The sequence below is a fragment of the Dunckerocampus dactyliophorus genome, chromosome 13 (genome assembly GCF_027744805.1).
Source record: "Dunckerocampus dactyliophorus isolate RoL2022-P2 chromosome 13, RoL_Ddac_1.1, whole genome shotgun sequence".
NCBI lineage: Eukaryota > Metazoa > Chordata > Actinopteri > Syngnathiformes > Syngnathidae > Dunckerocampus > Dunckerocampus dactyliophorus.
In genome coordinates this window covers 6,840,702-6,852,836 of record NC_072831.1, presented here as the reverse complement: position 1 = coordinate 6,852,836, position 12,135 = coordinate 6,840,702, and the positions used below count along the sequence as shown (strand labels likewise).

The 12,135-nt window shown below is 42.5% G+C and overlaps 1 protein-coding gene across 1 annotated transcript; it reads right to left on the bottom strand.

Annotated features, from left to right (window-relative positions):
• Positions 1-36: 36 nt before the first annotated feature.
• wdr32 (WD repeat domain 32) lies at positions 37-12,122 on the bottom strand. The gene is made up of 7 exons (XM_054797659.1): positions 11,541-12,122; positions 10,871-10,984; positions 9,196-9,393; positions 5,902-6,104; positions 5,747-5,824; positions 4,188-4,333; positions 37-1,963 (listed from the first exon to the last, which is right to left on the bottom strand). Exons 1-7 carry the CDS (start codon positions 11,933-11,935, stop codon positions 1,592-1,594), a joined length of 1,506 nt encoding a protein of 501 aa, XP_054653634.1. The 5' UTR covers positions 11,936-12,122; the 3' UTR covers positions 37-1,591.
• Positions 12,123-12,135: the final 13 nt, after the last annotated feature.

Sequence of the window (12,135 nt, the reverse complement as noted above, 5' to 3'; positions counted from 1 at the left end):
AAAGGCACAAACAAGTCTTTGAAGCCACCGTGCAAAAAAGAAGCTTTTTATTGTCGAGTGATGGCAAGTACCTTTTTTCTAAGTTTCATAGCTGGGATTAGTTGATGTGTAAAGTCATTTTCTTCTTGTTGTTGTTCCCCCCGCCCAGGATGCAAACACACACACACACACACACTGAGGACAGTCCGTAACAAAACACAGCTTAAAATGATTCAGAACACACAGAAAAGCGCATAACACATTTTTCTTTTCTTACAAAAGAAAAAAACTCGGTGGTGGTTAAACCTGAAGTGAAAATGGTTAAGACACTTCTCTGTAGGACAAAAGAATAACAACAACAAAAAAAAGGCAGGTTCGCTTCCATTTCCCCAACGTTGTGCATGATAAACAACTGTTTTCTGTTCAATTATGTTTTGTTCCACGACAATTACCAAACTTAACGGTGATGCAATTCTCATGTCTACCATTATGATAGTCTGTCATTAGCAACAAAGCTGCATTTCTCGTCAAAGCACTTTTTCATTACTGTTATTATTATTTAGGCCACATCTAGTTATAAGGAAAGACCCGGAAGGCCAGCTGGGGAAAATATGCAATTTTGTCAAGACAAGGCTTCTTTCAGCGTGAAGCCCCCTGTGGCCACATTGGGAACTACAACAACATCGTACAAATGCACCAGGAGGAGATACAAATCAGTAATCATAAATAAATAAACATGTTTTGCCTCACTTGCCTTTCAGGGGCGACCTTATATATGAGGACTCCAGGAAATATCAGAACTATATTTATATAAACTGCAATACAGTTTCATTGGTGATAACAAATAACCGTATGATTACTAACTAAGGACGGTATGCATAGTAGTTCAATTGCATCTTTTTGCACCACTTGAGGGAATCTTACAAAAACACTGTCAAAAAGACTGCAACATATACTTGAGATGCGTGTGCATCAATGCCAAGACGGTGGATTTTGCAGGAAATCAAGCAAAAATGAAGTGTCATATTGATTAAATGGGGAAAACGACAAACTCACTGAAGCTTGAACTGAACGCCGGCCTGGATGAGGTTGTTGCGTGAACCGTGACATTTCAGGCTTCAAACAGCGTCACAATATTGGTTAACGAGCCCTAGAAGTGGCCTGAACGAGGGCGCTGTAGGTGTAAGCGACACCACCCCCATGCTACAAAGTGAATGCATCATGCGCTAATGTGGAGCTGAAATGAGACGATGAGTCCTGGGGGATCCAAATGAGGGGCTTGCACAAACAGAGAGTCCCCTGCATCATTAGTGTTGGCTGCTGTTCAAGTTCAGAGTGAAAGCGAGCCTTGCTCTCGATTCAACAATGAACGGCTTGCAGTTACTCATCGCAAAGTGGAGGGAGGCTGCAGTGCCCCATCCACAGGCTTTAGGCCCGTCAGTCAAACTATACAAGCACGTCCTCCAGGACACTTGAATACAATCTCCCTCATGCCACTGTTAGAGCACTTTAAAACAAATGCCATCCCTGCAGGAGGGGGTCTTTACACATCAATATGTGCATAGATTAGCCATTTTAGATTAGCCAGATTGCAAAATACTTTTGTTCCACTCTAGAACTTGGGCTGGTAGAGCGCCACCCGGCCACTGAGGCAGCCCGATGCCAGCTGGCAGTGCGTGGGCGAGAACTTGGTGGTGAGCACCACGTCACTGTGGGAGTAGATGGCGCGCACCTCCCGCAGGCAGCTGGTCTGCACGGGTAAGCAGTCGGCCAGCTCGCCGCAGTGCTCGTCAAAGGCCAGCAGGCGGACGCCGTAGCCATACGGCGAACAGATGAGGCGCCCGTCGGGACTGAAGCACAGCTCCTTGATGTAGCCCCGCCCCACGTTGGCCTCCTCGATGTAGTGGGTGAGGCGCAGGGAGCAGCGGGGGGACACCAGCGGGCGGGTGGGTGCCCCCTCCTGGAACTCGTACACGCACGTCCACTGCACAGAAGAAAGATGGAGGTCTTTGTCTAGATGCATTGCTTAGGCTCTTTTTGGAATATCTCATTACTGCTTTTAGTGGACGTTTATTTCAAAAGGTCCCCTTTTGTAACAGTAACATTTGAACCTACAGCCTGTTTATGAGCGCTAAATGAGAGCTCTCCCTCACTTTTGAGAGAAAAGCGGCACGCAAATGCTCGCTTTTGAAGTTGCACCTTTTCATGACATCATGAAGGAAAAACGTCCTTCCTCCTGCCTAGCTGGATGAGCTAGCCCCATGTATACAAAAACCACTTTGCCAAAAAAACAAACAAGCAAAAAAAAAAAAAAAACCTTCACTACACATCTTTAAAAAAAGCTTTGCCAACTCTCCATCAGGTAGCTACACACGTGGAAGCTGTAAATTGATCATTTTGTTTTTCTCCAGTGACAGGCTACAAGCGGTCCTCGGTTTATGATGTTCCGTGTTACGTTTCGAGGTTACGAACACGGCCCCATAATTAATTTATTTGGTCCGTAAACATGAGGCTAGCTCGAGAGCTAGTTACAGCGGCCCATATTCTCCCGCCGCGTGTGGCAAGAAGGTGGTGTGTACCTGCATAGCCACAAAGAGGAAGAATAATATCGCTTATTAGTTAACGTTTACACTTCATCATGTCTCCCAAGCGGCCAGTATGCCAAAGAAAAGGAAGGCCATTGCCATGGAAGTGAAAAAGAACATACCGTAAATTCTGGTGTACAGTATAAGCTGCTACTTTTTTTTTATTAAACTTTGAACCCCGTGGCTGATACAGCGGTGTGGCTGATTTATGGCTAAATTCTAATCTTGTGACCTGTGACCTTGTGACCTCCTTTACTTCAGAACTACTACTGATTGCTTAACTATTGTGCTGCTTGCAAGTCAGTGAGGAAACGGTAGCTCTTTCTTTGGCAGGAGCCAATCATGAGCTATCAGTGCACTCACTAGTTTGTCAACCAATCGGAAATCAGTGGTCTGACTCACTGTCTGTAACAGTCTGACTCACGGTGTCATCTTTCAAGGAGCACTTTACTAACAGCACCGAATTCATCGCACCGCAACTTAATACTCAAAAGGTCCCAATATGACTTTAAAATAAAAAAAAAAAAACAACAACATTTTAATAGTTTCCCATAAGGCATTGCGTCTGAGTAACGCATTCATTGGGGTGCTGCAATGACGTCAGCTTCCCTATTTTTGCTTTGGGCACCGGGTCCTCCGGCTCCCTCTGGTGGACACATGCAGCACTGCAGCCATTTTCTATGCTGTCTATGCTCTCCTCCAATGAAATGGTTTTCTCAAACGCAAATGCATTAATGGAACACTTTCAAATGTTTTTTTTCCATATAAAACTCGCATTGATACATGTATATTATTCTTCTATATTTCCGAGGTATAACGTTTGAGTGTTAGTTGCTGTGTGTTGAATTTAGTGCTGTTAGTAAAGTGTACTTTGAAAGATGAAACCGTAAGTGAGACTGTTATGTTGTCATACTGGGTATATATACTGCCCCCCACTGACCCCCGATTGGTTGACAAGCTCGTTGTGAGTTTATTCATAGCTCATGATAGGCTCCTGCCAAAGAAAGAGCTCCCGTTTCCTCACAGACCTGTGCGCGCCAAAATATGCCACTTTATGACATGGACACACACGGCTTATACACCGGTGCGGCTTACGCAAATTAATTTATGGTAAGTTCCCTTATAAAAAGCTCAGAGAGAGGAGACACGGCCACCAATGTTAGGTGTTCTTTTGGTCCCAACCGCTCGACTGTTGCAACCATCATTAAGGATAAAGATTACTGAATGCCAATGAATGTGGAGTTATCTAACCTTGGCCAATATTTTGAAAAGGTAGGACAACAAGGAGTGTCTCTTTTCATCACCTTTCATTGAATTTACTTCGTGTATTTAATTACTGTATTTTATATGTCCTTCATGTGTTCTGTGTACAGTGTGAGTGACTTACAAGTTAATTAGTTAGTATAATTTACGTATAAGTTCCGACCAAAACGCCACTCACATCGCAGTCTAGGAATGGAACTTGTTTGTAACCCAAGGACCACATTGGGTTACCTTAGGTAACCTAGCATGATGTTGCTGTTAAAATGTGAGTGTAATGTTCGCACTGTAGCTCACATAGCTATGCTATGCTCCTGGCCCACTCCTTAAAGTTATGTTGTGTCTTATATACTAAATGCTCACTTCCTGGTCGTCCATGTTGCTGGAGCAGCGGATGAGTGTGGCCCAGCCTTTGGGATGAAGCTGTAGGGAGGTAATGCAGTTTCCTCTGTCCCTCTCCCCGGGTATCTCCGGAGTCAGGACCTCTAGGCTGTTCCTGGGAGAAATGCCTGCAGGAACAGGATTTGTGTCAACTAGCAACTTTTCAAACTTGCTATGGCTACGTGTAAACAGGTAAATAAACTATCCAAATCCCCTATACTGGCGTCGTTAAACACATACTGTATGTCCATATAAAAAAGGATTTGCAGGCTGACATGTGCATGCCAAAGCAACAGATGGCGAAATAACTCCTAACTAAGTGTGAGGTCACTTTAGCCAATCAGAAACTTGAAGAAAGTCAATTCTGGAGCTGGTTAAAAGACAACAACAAAGGGAGGAATGAGGGAATAAGATGTTTAAACGTTTTCAAGAAAAACGTCCCTTGCCTTGCTCGCGTTGAACATCGAGCCGTCACTCTAGCGTGTTTTTTCAAAAATTCATTAAAAAATGATGACTGGTGTTTCGTAGTTGACTACGGCTTATTATTAGTCCATAAATATGCATTTCTAAGCAAATTTTACAAATTCTTGGTCTAAAATAAGCATTTTCAAGCATAACAGTGGCTAAATGAACTAAAATACAAATAGATGATTGATGAAATGTAGTATTCTACACTGGTCACTAGGTGTAATGTAATGTTACTTTAATGTTCGGTTAGACAAGCATCAGACTTGATCGCCGGAACAACAGGCTTTTATTCCAGGTTGGAATTATCTCGCAACAGGCATAATAATATTAACATAATAAAAAAGATAATAATAATAATTATAATTATATTAATAACAACACGGACTCATGTTGTGGCCGTACTCCAGCTAAAACTCGACTCTGAATCCCCGATGTTCCTGTCCACACGGCTGGAAGACATTTATTGAAACACACACAAGCACGAGTCTTATGGATGTCTTAAATGGCTTATTTTCTCTGGTTATATCTACTATATTGGGTAATATTTGTGTAAAGGTGACTATAGGGGTGTTATTTCACATCTCGAGGGCTCTAATAATGGTAAAAAAATCATAGTTAGAATTTCTTAAACAGGTTTAAGTTCTAACTACAAAAATATTCCATTTATTAATATTGAATCCTACTTTGTGGAAATTCACATATCCTGGTTGGGTCTGGAACTGATTAACCGCGATAAACGAGGAATAACTGCATTGGGTAATACGAGTGTAAAGATGACTATAGTGGTGTTAATTCATGTCTAGAGGGCTCTAATGTTAAAAAAAAACGTATTCAGAAGGTAGTAAACAGGTTTTCTCTGCTCTAACTATAAAAATAGTCTGTTTATAAATAAGGAACTGTATTTCATAGAAATTCACTTTGGAACCAATTAACCACGATAAACAACTAATTACTGTACCGTATATGTATTTTTAGTGACCAAAAATGGTCAGAGTGGAGGAAAAGACCACAAAGCAGTAACATTGCTTCACAAATTAAAAAAAAACAACAAAAAAACACGTTGAGTTACTGACCTTCTCTGTGGGGGTGGAGCTTGCTAGAGTCATTTCCCTGGCGAGGTCCAGCTGCCCTGGACGCTAATGCACCACCATCTACACATGTGACACATTTTAAACTTATTGATCACAAAAAAGCGAGTGAAAATAAGGGATCGAGGAGGAGGGCTGACCTGAAGTGAGGGGGGTGCGTCTGGCTCGCAGCATACGGTAGCTGCCCACCTCCAGGGACTGGGTGAGGTCCAGGTCGTGCAGGATGAGCAGGTAGCCGGAGGATGTGGAGATGAGCATCTTGGAGCAGTCTGGCGTCAGACGCATCCTCATCAGGTATCTGGTGTGGAAAAACTTCTTGTGGGGGCAGCCGTCCTCTGTGTATCTGTACCAGAGAAGAAAAGAGGTGCTCATGCGCGTTACCGCAGTGTTTCCCAGACATTCATTCTTCAAATTTTGACTGTCACAAATAGATTTGCCACTACCTGTTCACCCTTGCTCATACACATCACATATAATGGAACTGTCTGTGTAACACAGCTTGTTAACGCATGTCATACGCACCTGGGGCATTACTTATAAAACACAAAACAGGGCCGAAAAGTTGCGTACGCGGTTTTCCACGCCTATAAAAACACAACTTGATGTGAGAATGTGTGCACCTTTGTAGTTGGCGGAGGTACTTTTTGGAGACATGGCAAAAGTGGTGAGGTGAAATCATATGTTAGAAATAAACATGCAATGGAAGCCAATAAAGATTTATCCGTCATTGCATGAAAACATCACGCCGTTATTGACTTCAAACATTTGTGGAAAGCATTGTTATTTGACATGACACTGATGGATATCATTTGTCAATTATCACAAACACCATTACAGTATAGTATCCAGACAAAAAAATAAAGACAATGAAGCACCTGAATACTTCATTTTATTTTATCCATTTTCTACACCGCTTTTCCTCATTAGGGTTGCGGGGGTATGCTGGAGCCTATCCCAGCTGACAGGCGGGTACACCCTGGACTGGTCGCCAGCCAATGGCAGGGCACATGTAGACAAACAACCATTCACACCCACATTCATACCTATGGACAATTTAGAGTCTCCAATTAACCTAACATGCATGTTTTTGGAATGTGGGAGGAAACCAGAGTACCCGGAGAAAACCCACACATGGGGAGAACATGCAAACTCCACACACAGATACCCAACGGAGATTCGAATCCAGGTCTTCCTGATCTCCGGACTGTGACTGTGTGGCCAACATGCTAACCACTAGACCACTGTGTGGCCCTCATTTTATTTTACAATCATGCTAATATAATATGTTCCATTAATATTAACTATAACAAACATCAGGTTGTCCATCAAAAAATTCTAGGGTTGTGCTTTAAAATAATGATAATATACCAAATTTTTGATGGTGTTAATGTCATCATTAAGTTACATATTTTTAAACTATCCATCTGGAATTACAGCAATTCATTTTCAACATAACCACCTTTATTTATTTTTTTGCGTCCACCTTTAAATGAAACGGTGGTATCAATTAGGAAAAATGTAGAAACATGCTAACAAAAAATGGAAATGTGTGGCCTGATAACCGACCACTTTTTACGTTTTACGGGCCTCCAGCTCTCCAACTACATAAGATTTCCACCTAAGCTTCTCTGTCTTAGGCTTCTCAGCAGCCATGATTCAGAAGAAGCGAGCGAAATGCAAGCAAGGGTCATTAAATATGGACGCTGCATTCATGAGTCACTTTGCATTGACCATTTATGGCAAATTGAAGGCGTGACGTGGGGTGGAGTTGCATACGCACATTTTGGATTTCTGGCGTTCGCAGACTTTTAGTCAGCTTTCCACGCACAGTTTTATAAGTAAGGCTCCTGGTCTGCCAAAGAATAGGAAGACGTAGCAGCGTTACGGAGCTGCAGCTCACTCCCGCTCACCTGCTCGGTGGATTCTTCACCTTTGTCGAAGGCTTGTACTTAATTACCGAAAACTGCATGACGCAAGAAACACATATGCACACCCTTACTTGCTAAATATAGCCACCATGTCGCTATATTGTGTTGATGTGACACAAGTAAAATGTGATCAAATGTAGAATTACTACAGCTTCTGCTTGGACCTCAACAAGTAGCAAGCAGATGGTTAACTCCGATGGAAAAAGTCTGGTGCTTGTGTGTCTTGCCGAACAGTAAAGTAACATTACTTGTGACACCTAGTGACCAGTGTAGAATACTATATTTCATCAACATCTCTGAATGCCTTATATAGTACAGTCGTCCCTCACAATATCTCGGTTTGATTATCGCTCCCTTGCTATATTGTGGTTTTTCAGAAATTAATTAATTCTTAAATGATTGCGGTTTCGTGGTAGACTATGGTCTATTATTAGTCAAAAACATATTGAAATACAAGCGATATGTAGTATTCTGGTCACTAAGTGGCAGTAATGACACAAAATATTTAGACATTACCTTACATGACATTACCTTTGCACTGCATGAAATCAGTCATGGCATGTCCGACATGAGATTGGGAAAAAACAAAAAAGCTCTCCTCACATTTGAGGCTAACTGCTTAGCTCGCTTTGCTGGGCTAGCGGCCGTTTCAAGTCCCTGCATCATAACAGTTGCGCAATGTGATGTAAACCATGAATTATATGAGTGTAAAGGTGACCATAAGGGCTTTATTTCATGCCGAGAAGGCTCAAATAATGTTAAAAATGTATTTAGAAAGTCATAAACAGGTTTTCTATGCTCTAACAACGAAAATATTCCATTTATTAACATTGAATCCTATATCACGAAAATGTATTTATAGCAGTCTGGTCTGGAACCAATTAACCGCTATAAACGAGGGAAGACTGTATGTGACGACTGTATTTTACTTCCTTTAGCCATTTTCATGCTTGAAAATGCTTAATTTAAGCCAAAAACATGTAAAATTAGCTTTTCCTTTTTAAAATTATTATTATTATTTTTTTTACTAATAATAGTCTGTGGTCGACCACAAAACAACATCATTTATTAATTCATTACTTTTTGAAAAACCACGTTAGAGTGAGGGCACAATATTTGAACTGTGAAGTGGCGATGGACAACTGTGCAGGTTTCATTTTCGTGTCTCATCAAACATAACCGTGGTGCGATCAAAGACAGCGGAACAAAACGCAAAGTTTTATGCATGGCGAAAAATATTATCTATGAAACAGAGACGTGGAAAAATGTTCCAATGTTCCAACACTTTTCTCAACAAGCAGTGGGTGCCGCTGCAGCCCCTCTGCGGCTCAGTCTTGTTTGTGACGTAAAAAAAAAAGACGAGAGAAGTTAATTTGCAGTCTTAACGATACAGTATATCACGGTTTTGTACACTCTCTCCCACAATGTTATTCCTCCCTTCTAAAGGCATCCATTACAATTTCATGCAAATGTGTCACGATTCCAGTCCTGTGGGAAACCCTGTACCTGTTAGTATCCCACGTGATGACGTTGCCGTCAAAGCCGGAGGTGACAAGGAGGCGCGTGTTGGTGTCATACTCAATGTTCTTCACCCAACTGGCATGGCCGTGAAGCGAGCACACCTTGGAGTTGAGTTTCCTCAGGTCCCACAATGCGATGGTGGTGTCGTCGGAGCAGGTGGCAAACAGACGGTTGTCCAGGAACCTGTGGAGGGACCGAGCACACAGCTGTTTGTCACGTTATTTTGTAGGTGTTCCTGTTAATGGAACGCATCTGACTTTATCATTTACCCCACTACCTTTAAAAGGTGTTATTGTATTTTTCAACAGTCTCGCAATCGTGCATTACAGGGGCGGCCTTTACGTCGATCGCGAGCTACCGGTAGATCGCCAAGGTAGTTTAGGTCGATCGCGTAAACGTCACTTTGTAGTTGTCATATGACAGTCAGCTGACATTAAGCTCCCCTCCTGATTCGCGCTTGCTCCCCCGCAGAGTTTCAAGCTACACACAAAGATGCAACTTTCATCTTTATTATTCTGATTATGGATGAACTAACTCTGCGGTAAGATGTCTATAACAAAGTTTATCTGTTCACTTGTAGCGGCTAGTTACGTAGAAAAAAAGTGTATTGTTTACTGGCTTTGCTTCACGTCATGAATTCCACTACAGAAATCAGTGTTTTCTACACGTTCGCTTCTTAAACTATTATTTCATGACGAAATTAAAAATGTGCCCATTGGTGAAACCTTTTCAATATGTTGCCTTGACTTCGGCTGCATTGTCTTTTGCATCATCATTTTAAATTCTCATATATGGGGAATGTTTGTTAGCAAATGCTAACTGAGTGTAATACGTGAACTTTGTCTCCTAATGAACGTTACATAGCTAATTTGACTGACTTATTACCAGTACTCAGGTTATGTACACAACTATTTAGGAGTTATGTGTCATTATCTTTATTTCCATATTGAAGTGAATTATGATAGCAACTACTTTGATTACCTGTAACCTTTGAAAATGTGAATGTGAAATACTAATCATTAATATTTACAATAGAATTTCAGAGTTTACTGGTTACATTTTGTATATGTTATATGTTTTATAGAAAGAGGTAGATCATTTTGACTTGTACTTGCATGCTGAGAAAGTGTGTGCACTCCTGATATACATGTAGAACCTAATAAAACATAAATACCGACTCATATTTTTTTTTAAATAAATATAGTAAAAATATATACTTTCTATATTTATAGAAGTAGGTAGATCTTTGGGACTTGGTCGTTTGTGACATTTATTTTCTCACGGGCAATTCATACTGTCTGTCAAACATTTGCAGCATTTCTCAAAATGCTGTCTTTCCAATGGTATTAAAGAGCAGCATTTCTTATGGGATGTAGCAAACTACACTTTCTATGCATGCACACCTTTTTTCACCATTTTTCCCTTTGTATTCACTTTGTCAACCGAACATCTCAGTAAGTGTTGACTGTCGGCAGGAAGGCTCTGCATCTCGATGTGTATTTTTTTTCCTCCTTGGGAAAACTGGGTCGGTGGTTATGTTTCGGTGGGGAAATTTGTTGAGTTGCCTTTTTGTTGCCACTACTTTCGAACTAATTAAAATGCGACCTACAAAACAACACAACAACTTAAATACGGATTAAGGTGATGAAAAGAAACACACCTTATGTTGTTGACACAATCCTCGTGGGCCTCTGTCAAGGTTTTGATGTGTCTGGAGGAGACGGGATCAAACAGCAGCACCTCGGTCTGCTCGCAGGCCACCGTCAGCACCGACCTACAAGAATGACAGGCGTACATATTGTTACTATATTAACAGAAAGATTAAAGGAAGCAATGGGAGTATATGCAGGAGCCCAGATTGTATCCAAAATGTGTTGATTCGAATAATATGAGGTGTTTTTAATATTTTGACATCCTTCTTTGATGTATGGGGTGGACCAAACATCTTTCAACAAAACATGACCATTAGCATACAATATACATGCACCAGACACAATATTAAACATTTACAAACACAAATAACGATAAATCTATTGTCCTGGGTGTCTATGATGTGTTTTTTCCAGGACCCACTAACAATGTGAGGCAGATTGCTGTGTCAGCTTGACCCGCTTTAATGAGGCGTCTAGTCTCTTGACCCACTCTGGTGTTAATCCACAGCGTAATCGTTACAACAGAACCTAAGGACAACAAACACGAATGTACAGTAATGCCAATTCAATCACACGAAAAGCTATGCATTCATGTTCTAAAGATGTAAAGGTTCTGTAAGGCTGCAGTATGGGGTCACTCCGGGTCAAAGGCCGGGCTGGTTACGGTCTGTCTCTTACCCGTCTGGGGAGTACTCCAGGTTGAACACAGCTCCGTGGGTCTTGGTGCTCAGGTTGACTGAGTCCGCAGCCGGGTTCATGGAGCAGTACAAGCTGGTCATTGTGTTGAAGTTGTCCCGGACCGGGTCCACAAACACGCCCCGCCTAATGGACCTGTTCTGAAGCCAGGAGAACAGACTCTTCGCCCGGCCAGTGTCTGAGCCCCCGCCGCTGCTGCCTTCTGGTTGAGGCCCGGCGGCTGGGTCCTCCAACGGTGGTGAGGTCGTACTCGTCCCAGGTGGACATGGAGGGCAGCTCCGGGCGACGTCACTGTCGTGGTCGGAGCCGTCCATGTCGGGCTCTTTGTCGCCGCTGTCGGCCCTGTCCCGCGGCTCGTCGGCGTCCCCCGAGCTCATTGTGGCCTCTCCGGCATCCACGCAAGTCGTCTGTGCGTCGGATGAGCGCAGTAACCAGCCGAGCGTGAAAGCGGGTCCGCCTCAGAACCGTCGCGGTGTCATGGCGGGGAAGTTTTAGCTCTCAGCCCCGCAGCCTTGTCAGAACCGCCTCAGCCGAACCACCGCGCGTCAAAGCAGACGAGGCTAGCTGGTGCACAACC

Excerpts from the sequence above, each read along its gene's own strand:
- wdr32 (XM_054797659.1), bottom strand. The coding sequence starts at position 11,935 with ATGAGCTCGGGGGACGCCGACGAGCCGCGGGACAGGGCCGACAGCGGC. Across the intron at positions 9,394-10,870 it reads GATTGTGTCAACAACATAAG|GTTCCTGGACAACCGTCTGT; the intron begins GTGTGTTTCTTT and ends GTCCCTCCACAG. Across the intron at positions 6,105-9,195 it reads ATCACGTGGGATACTAACAG|ATACACAGAGGACGGCTGCC; the intron begins GTACAGGGTTTC and ends TCTCTGGTACAG.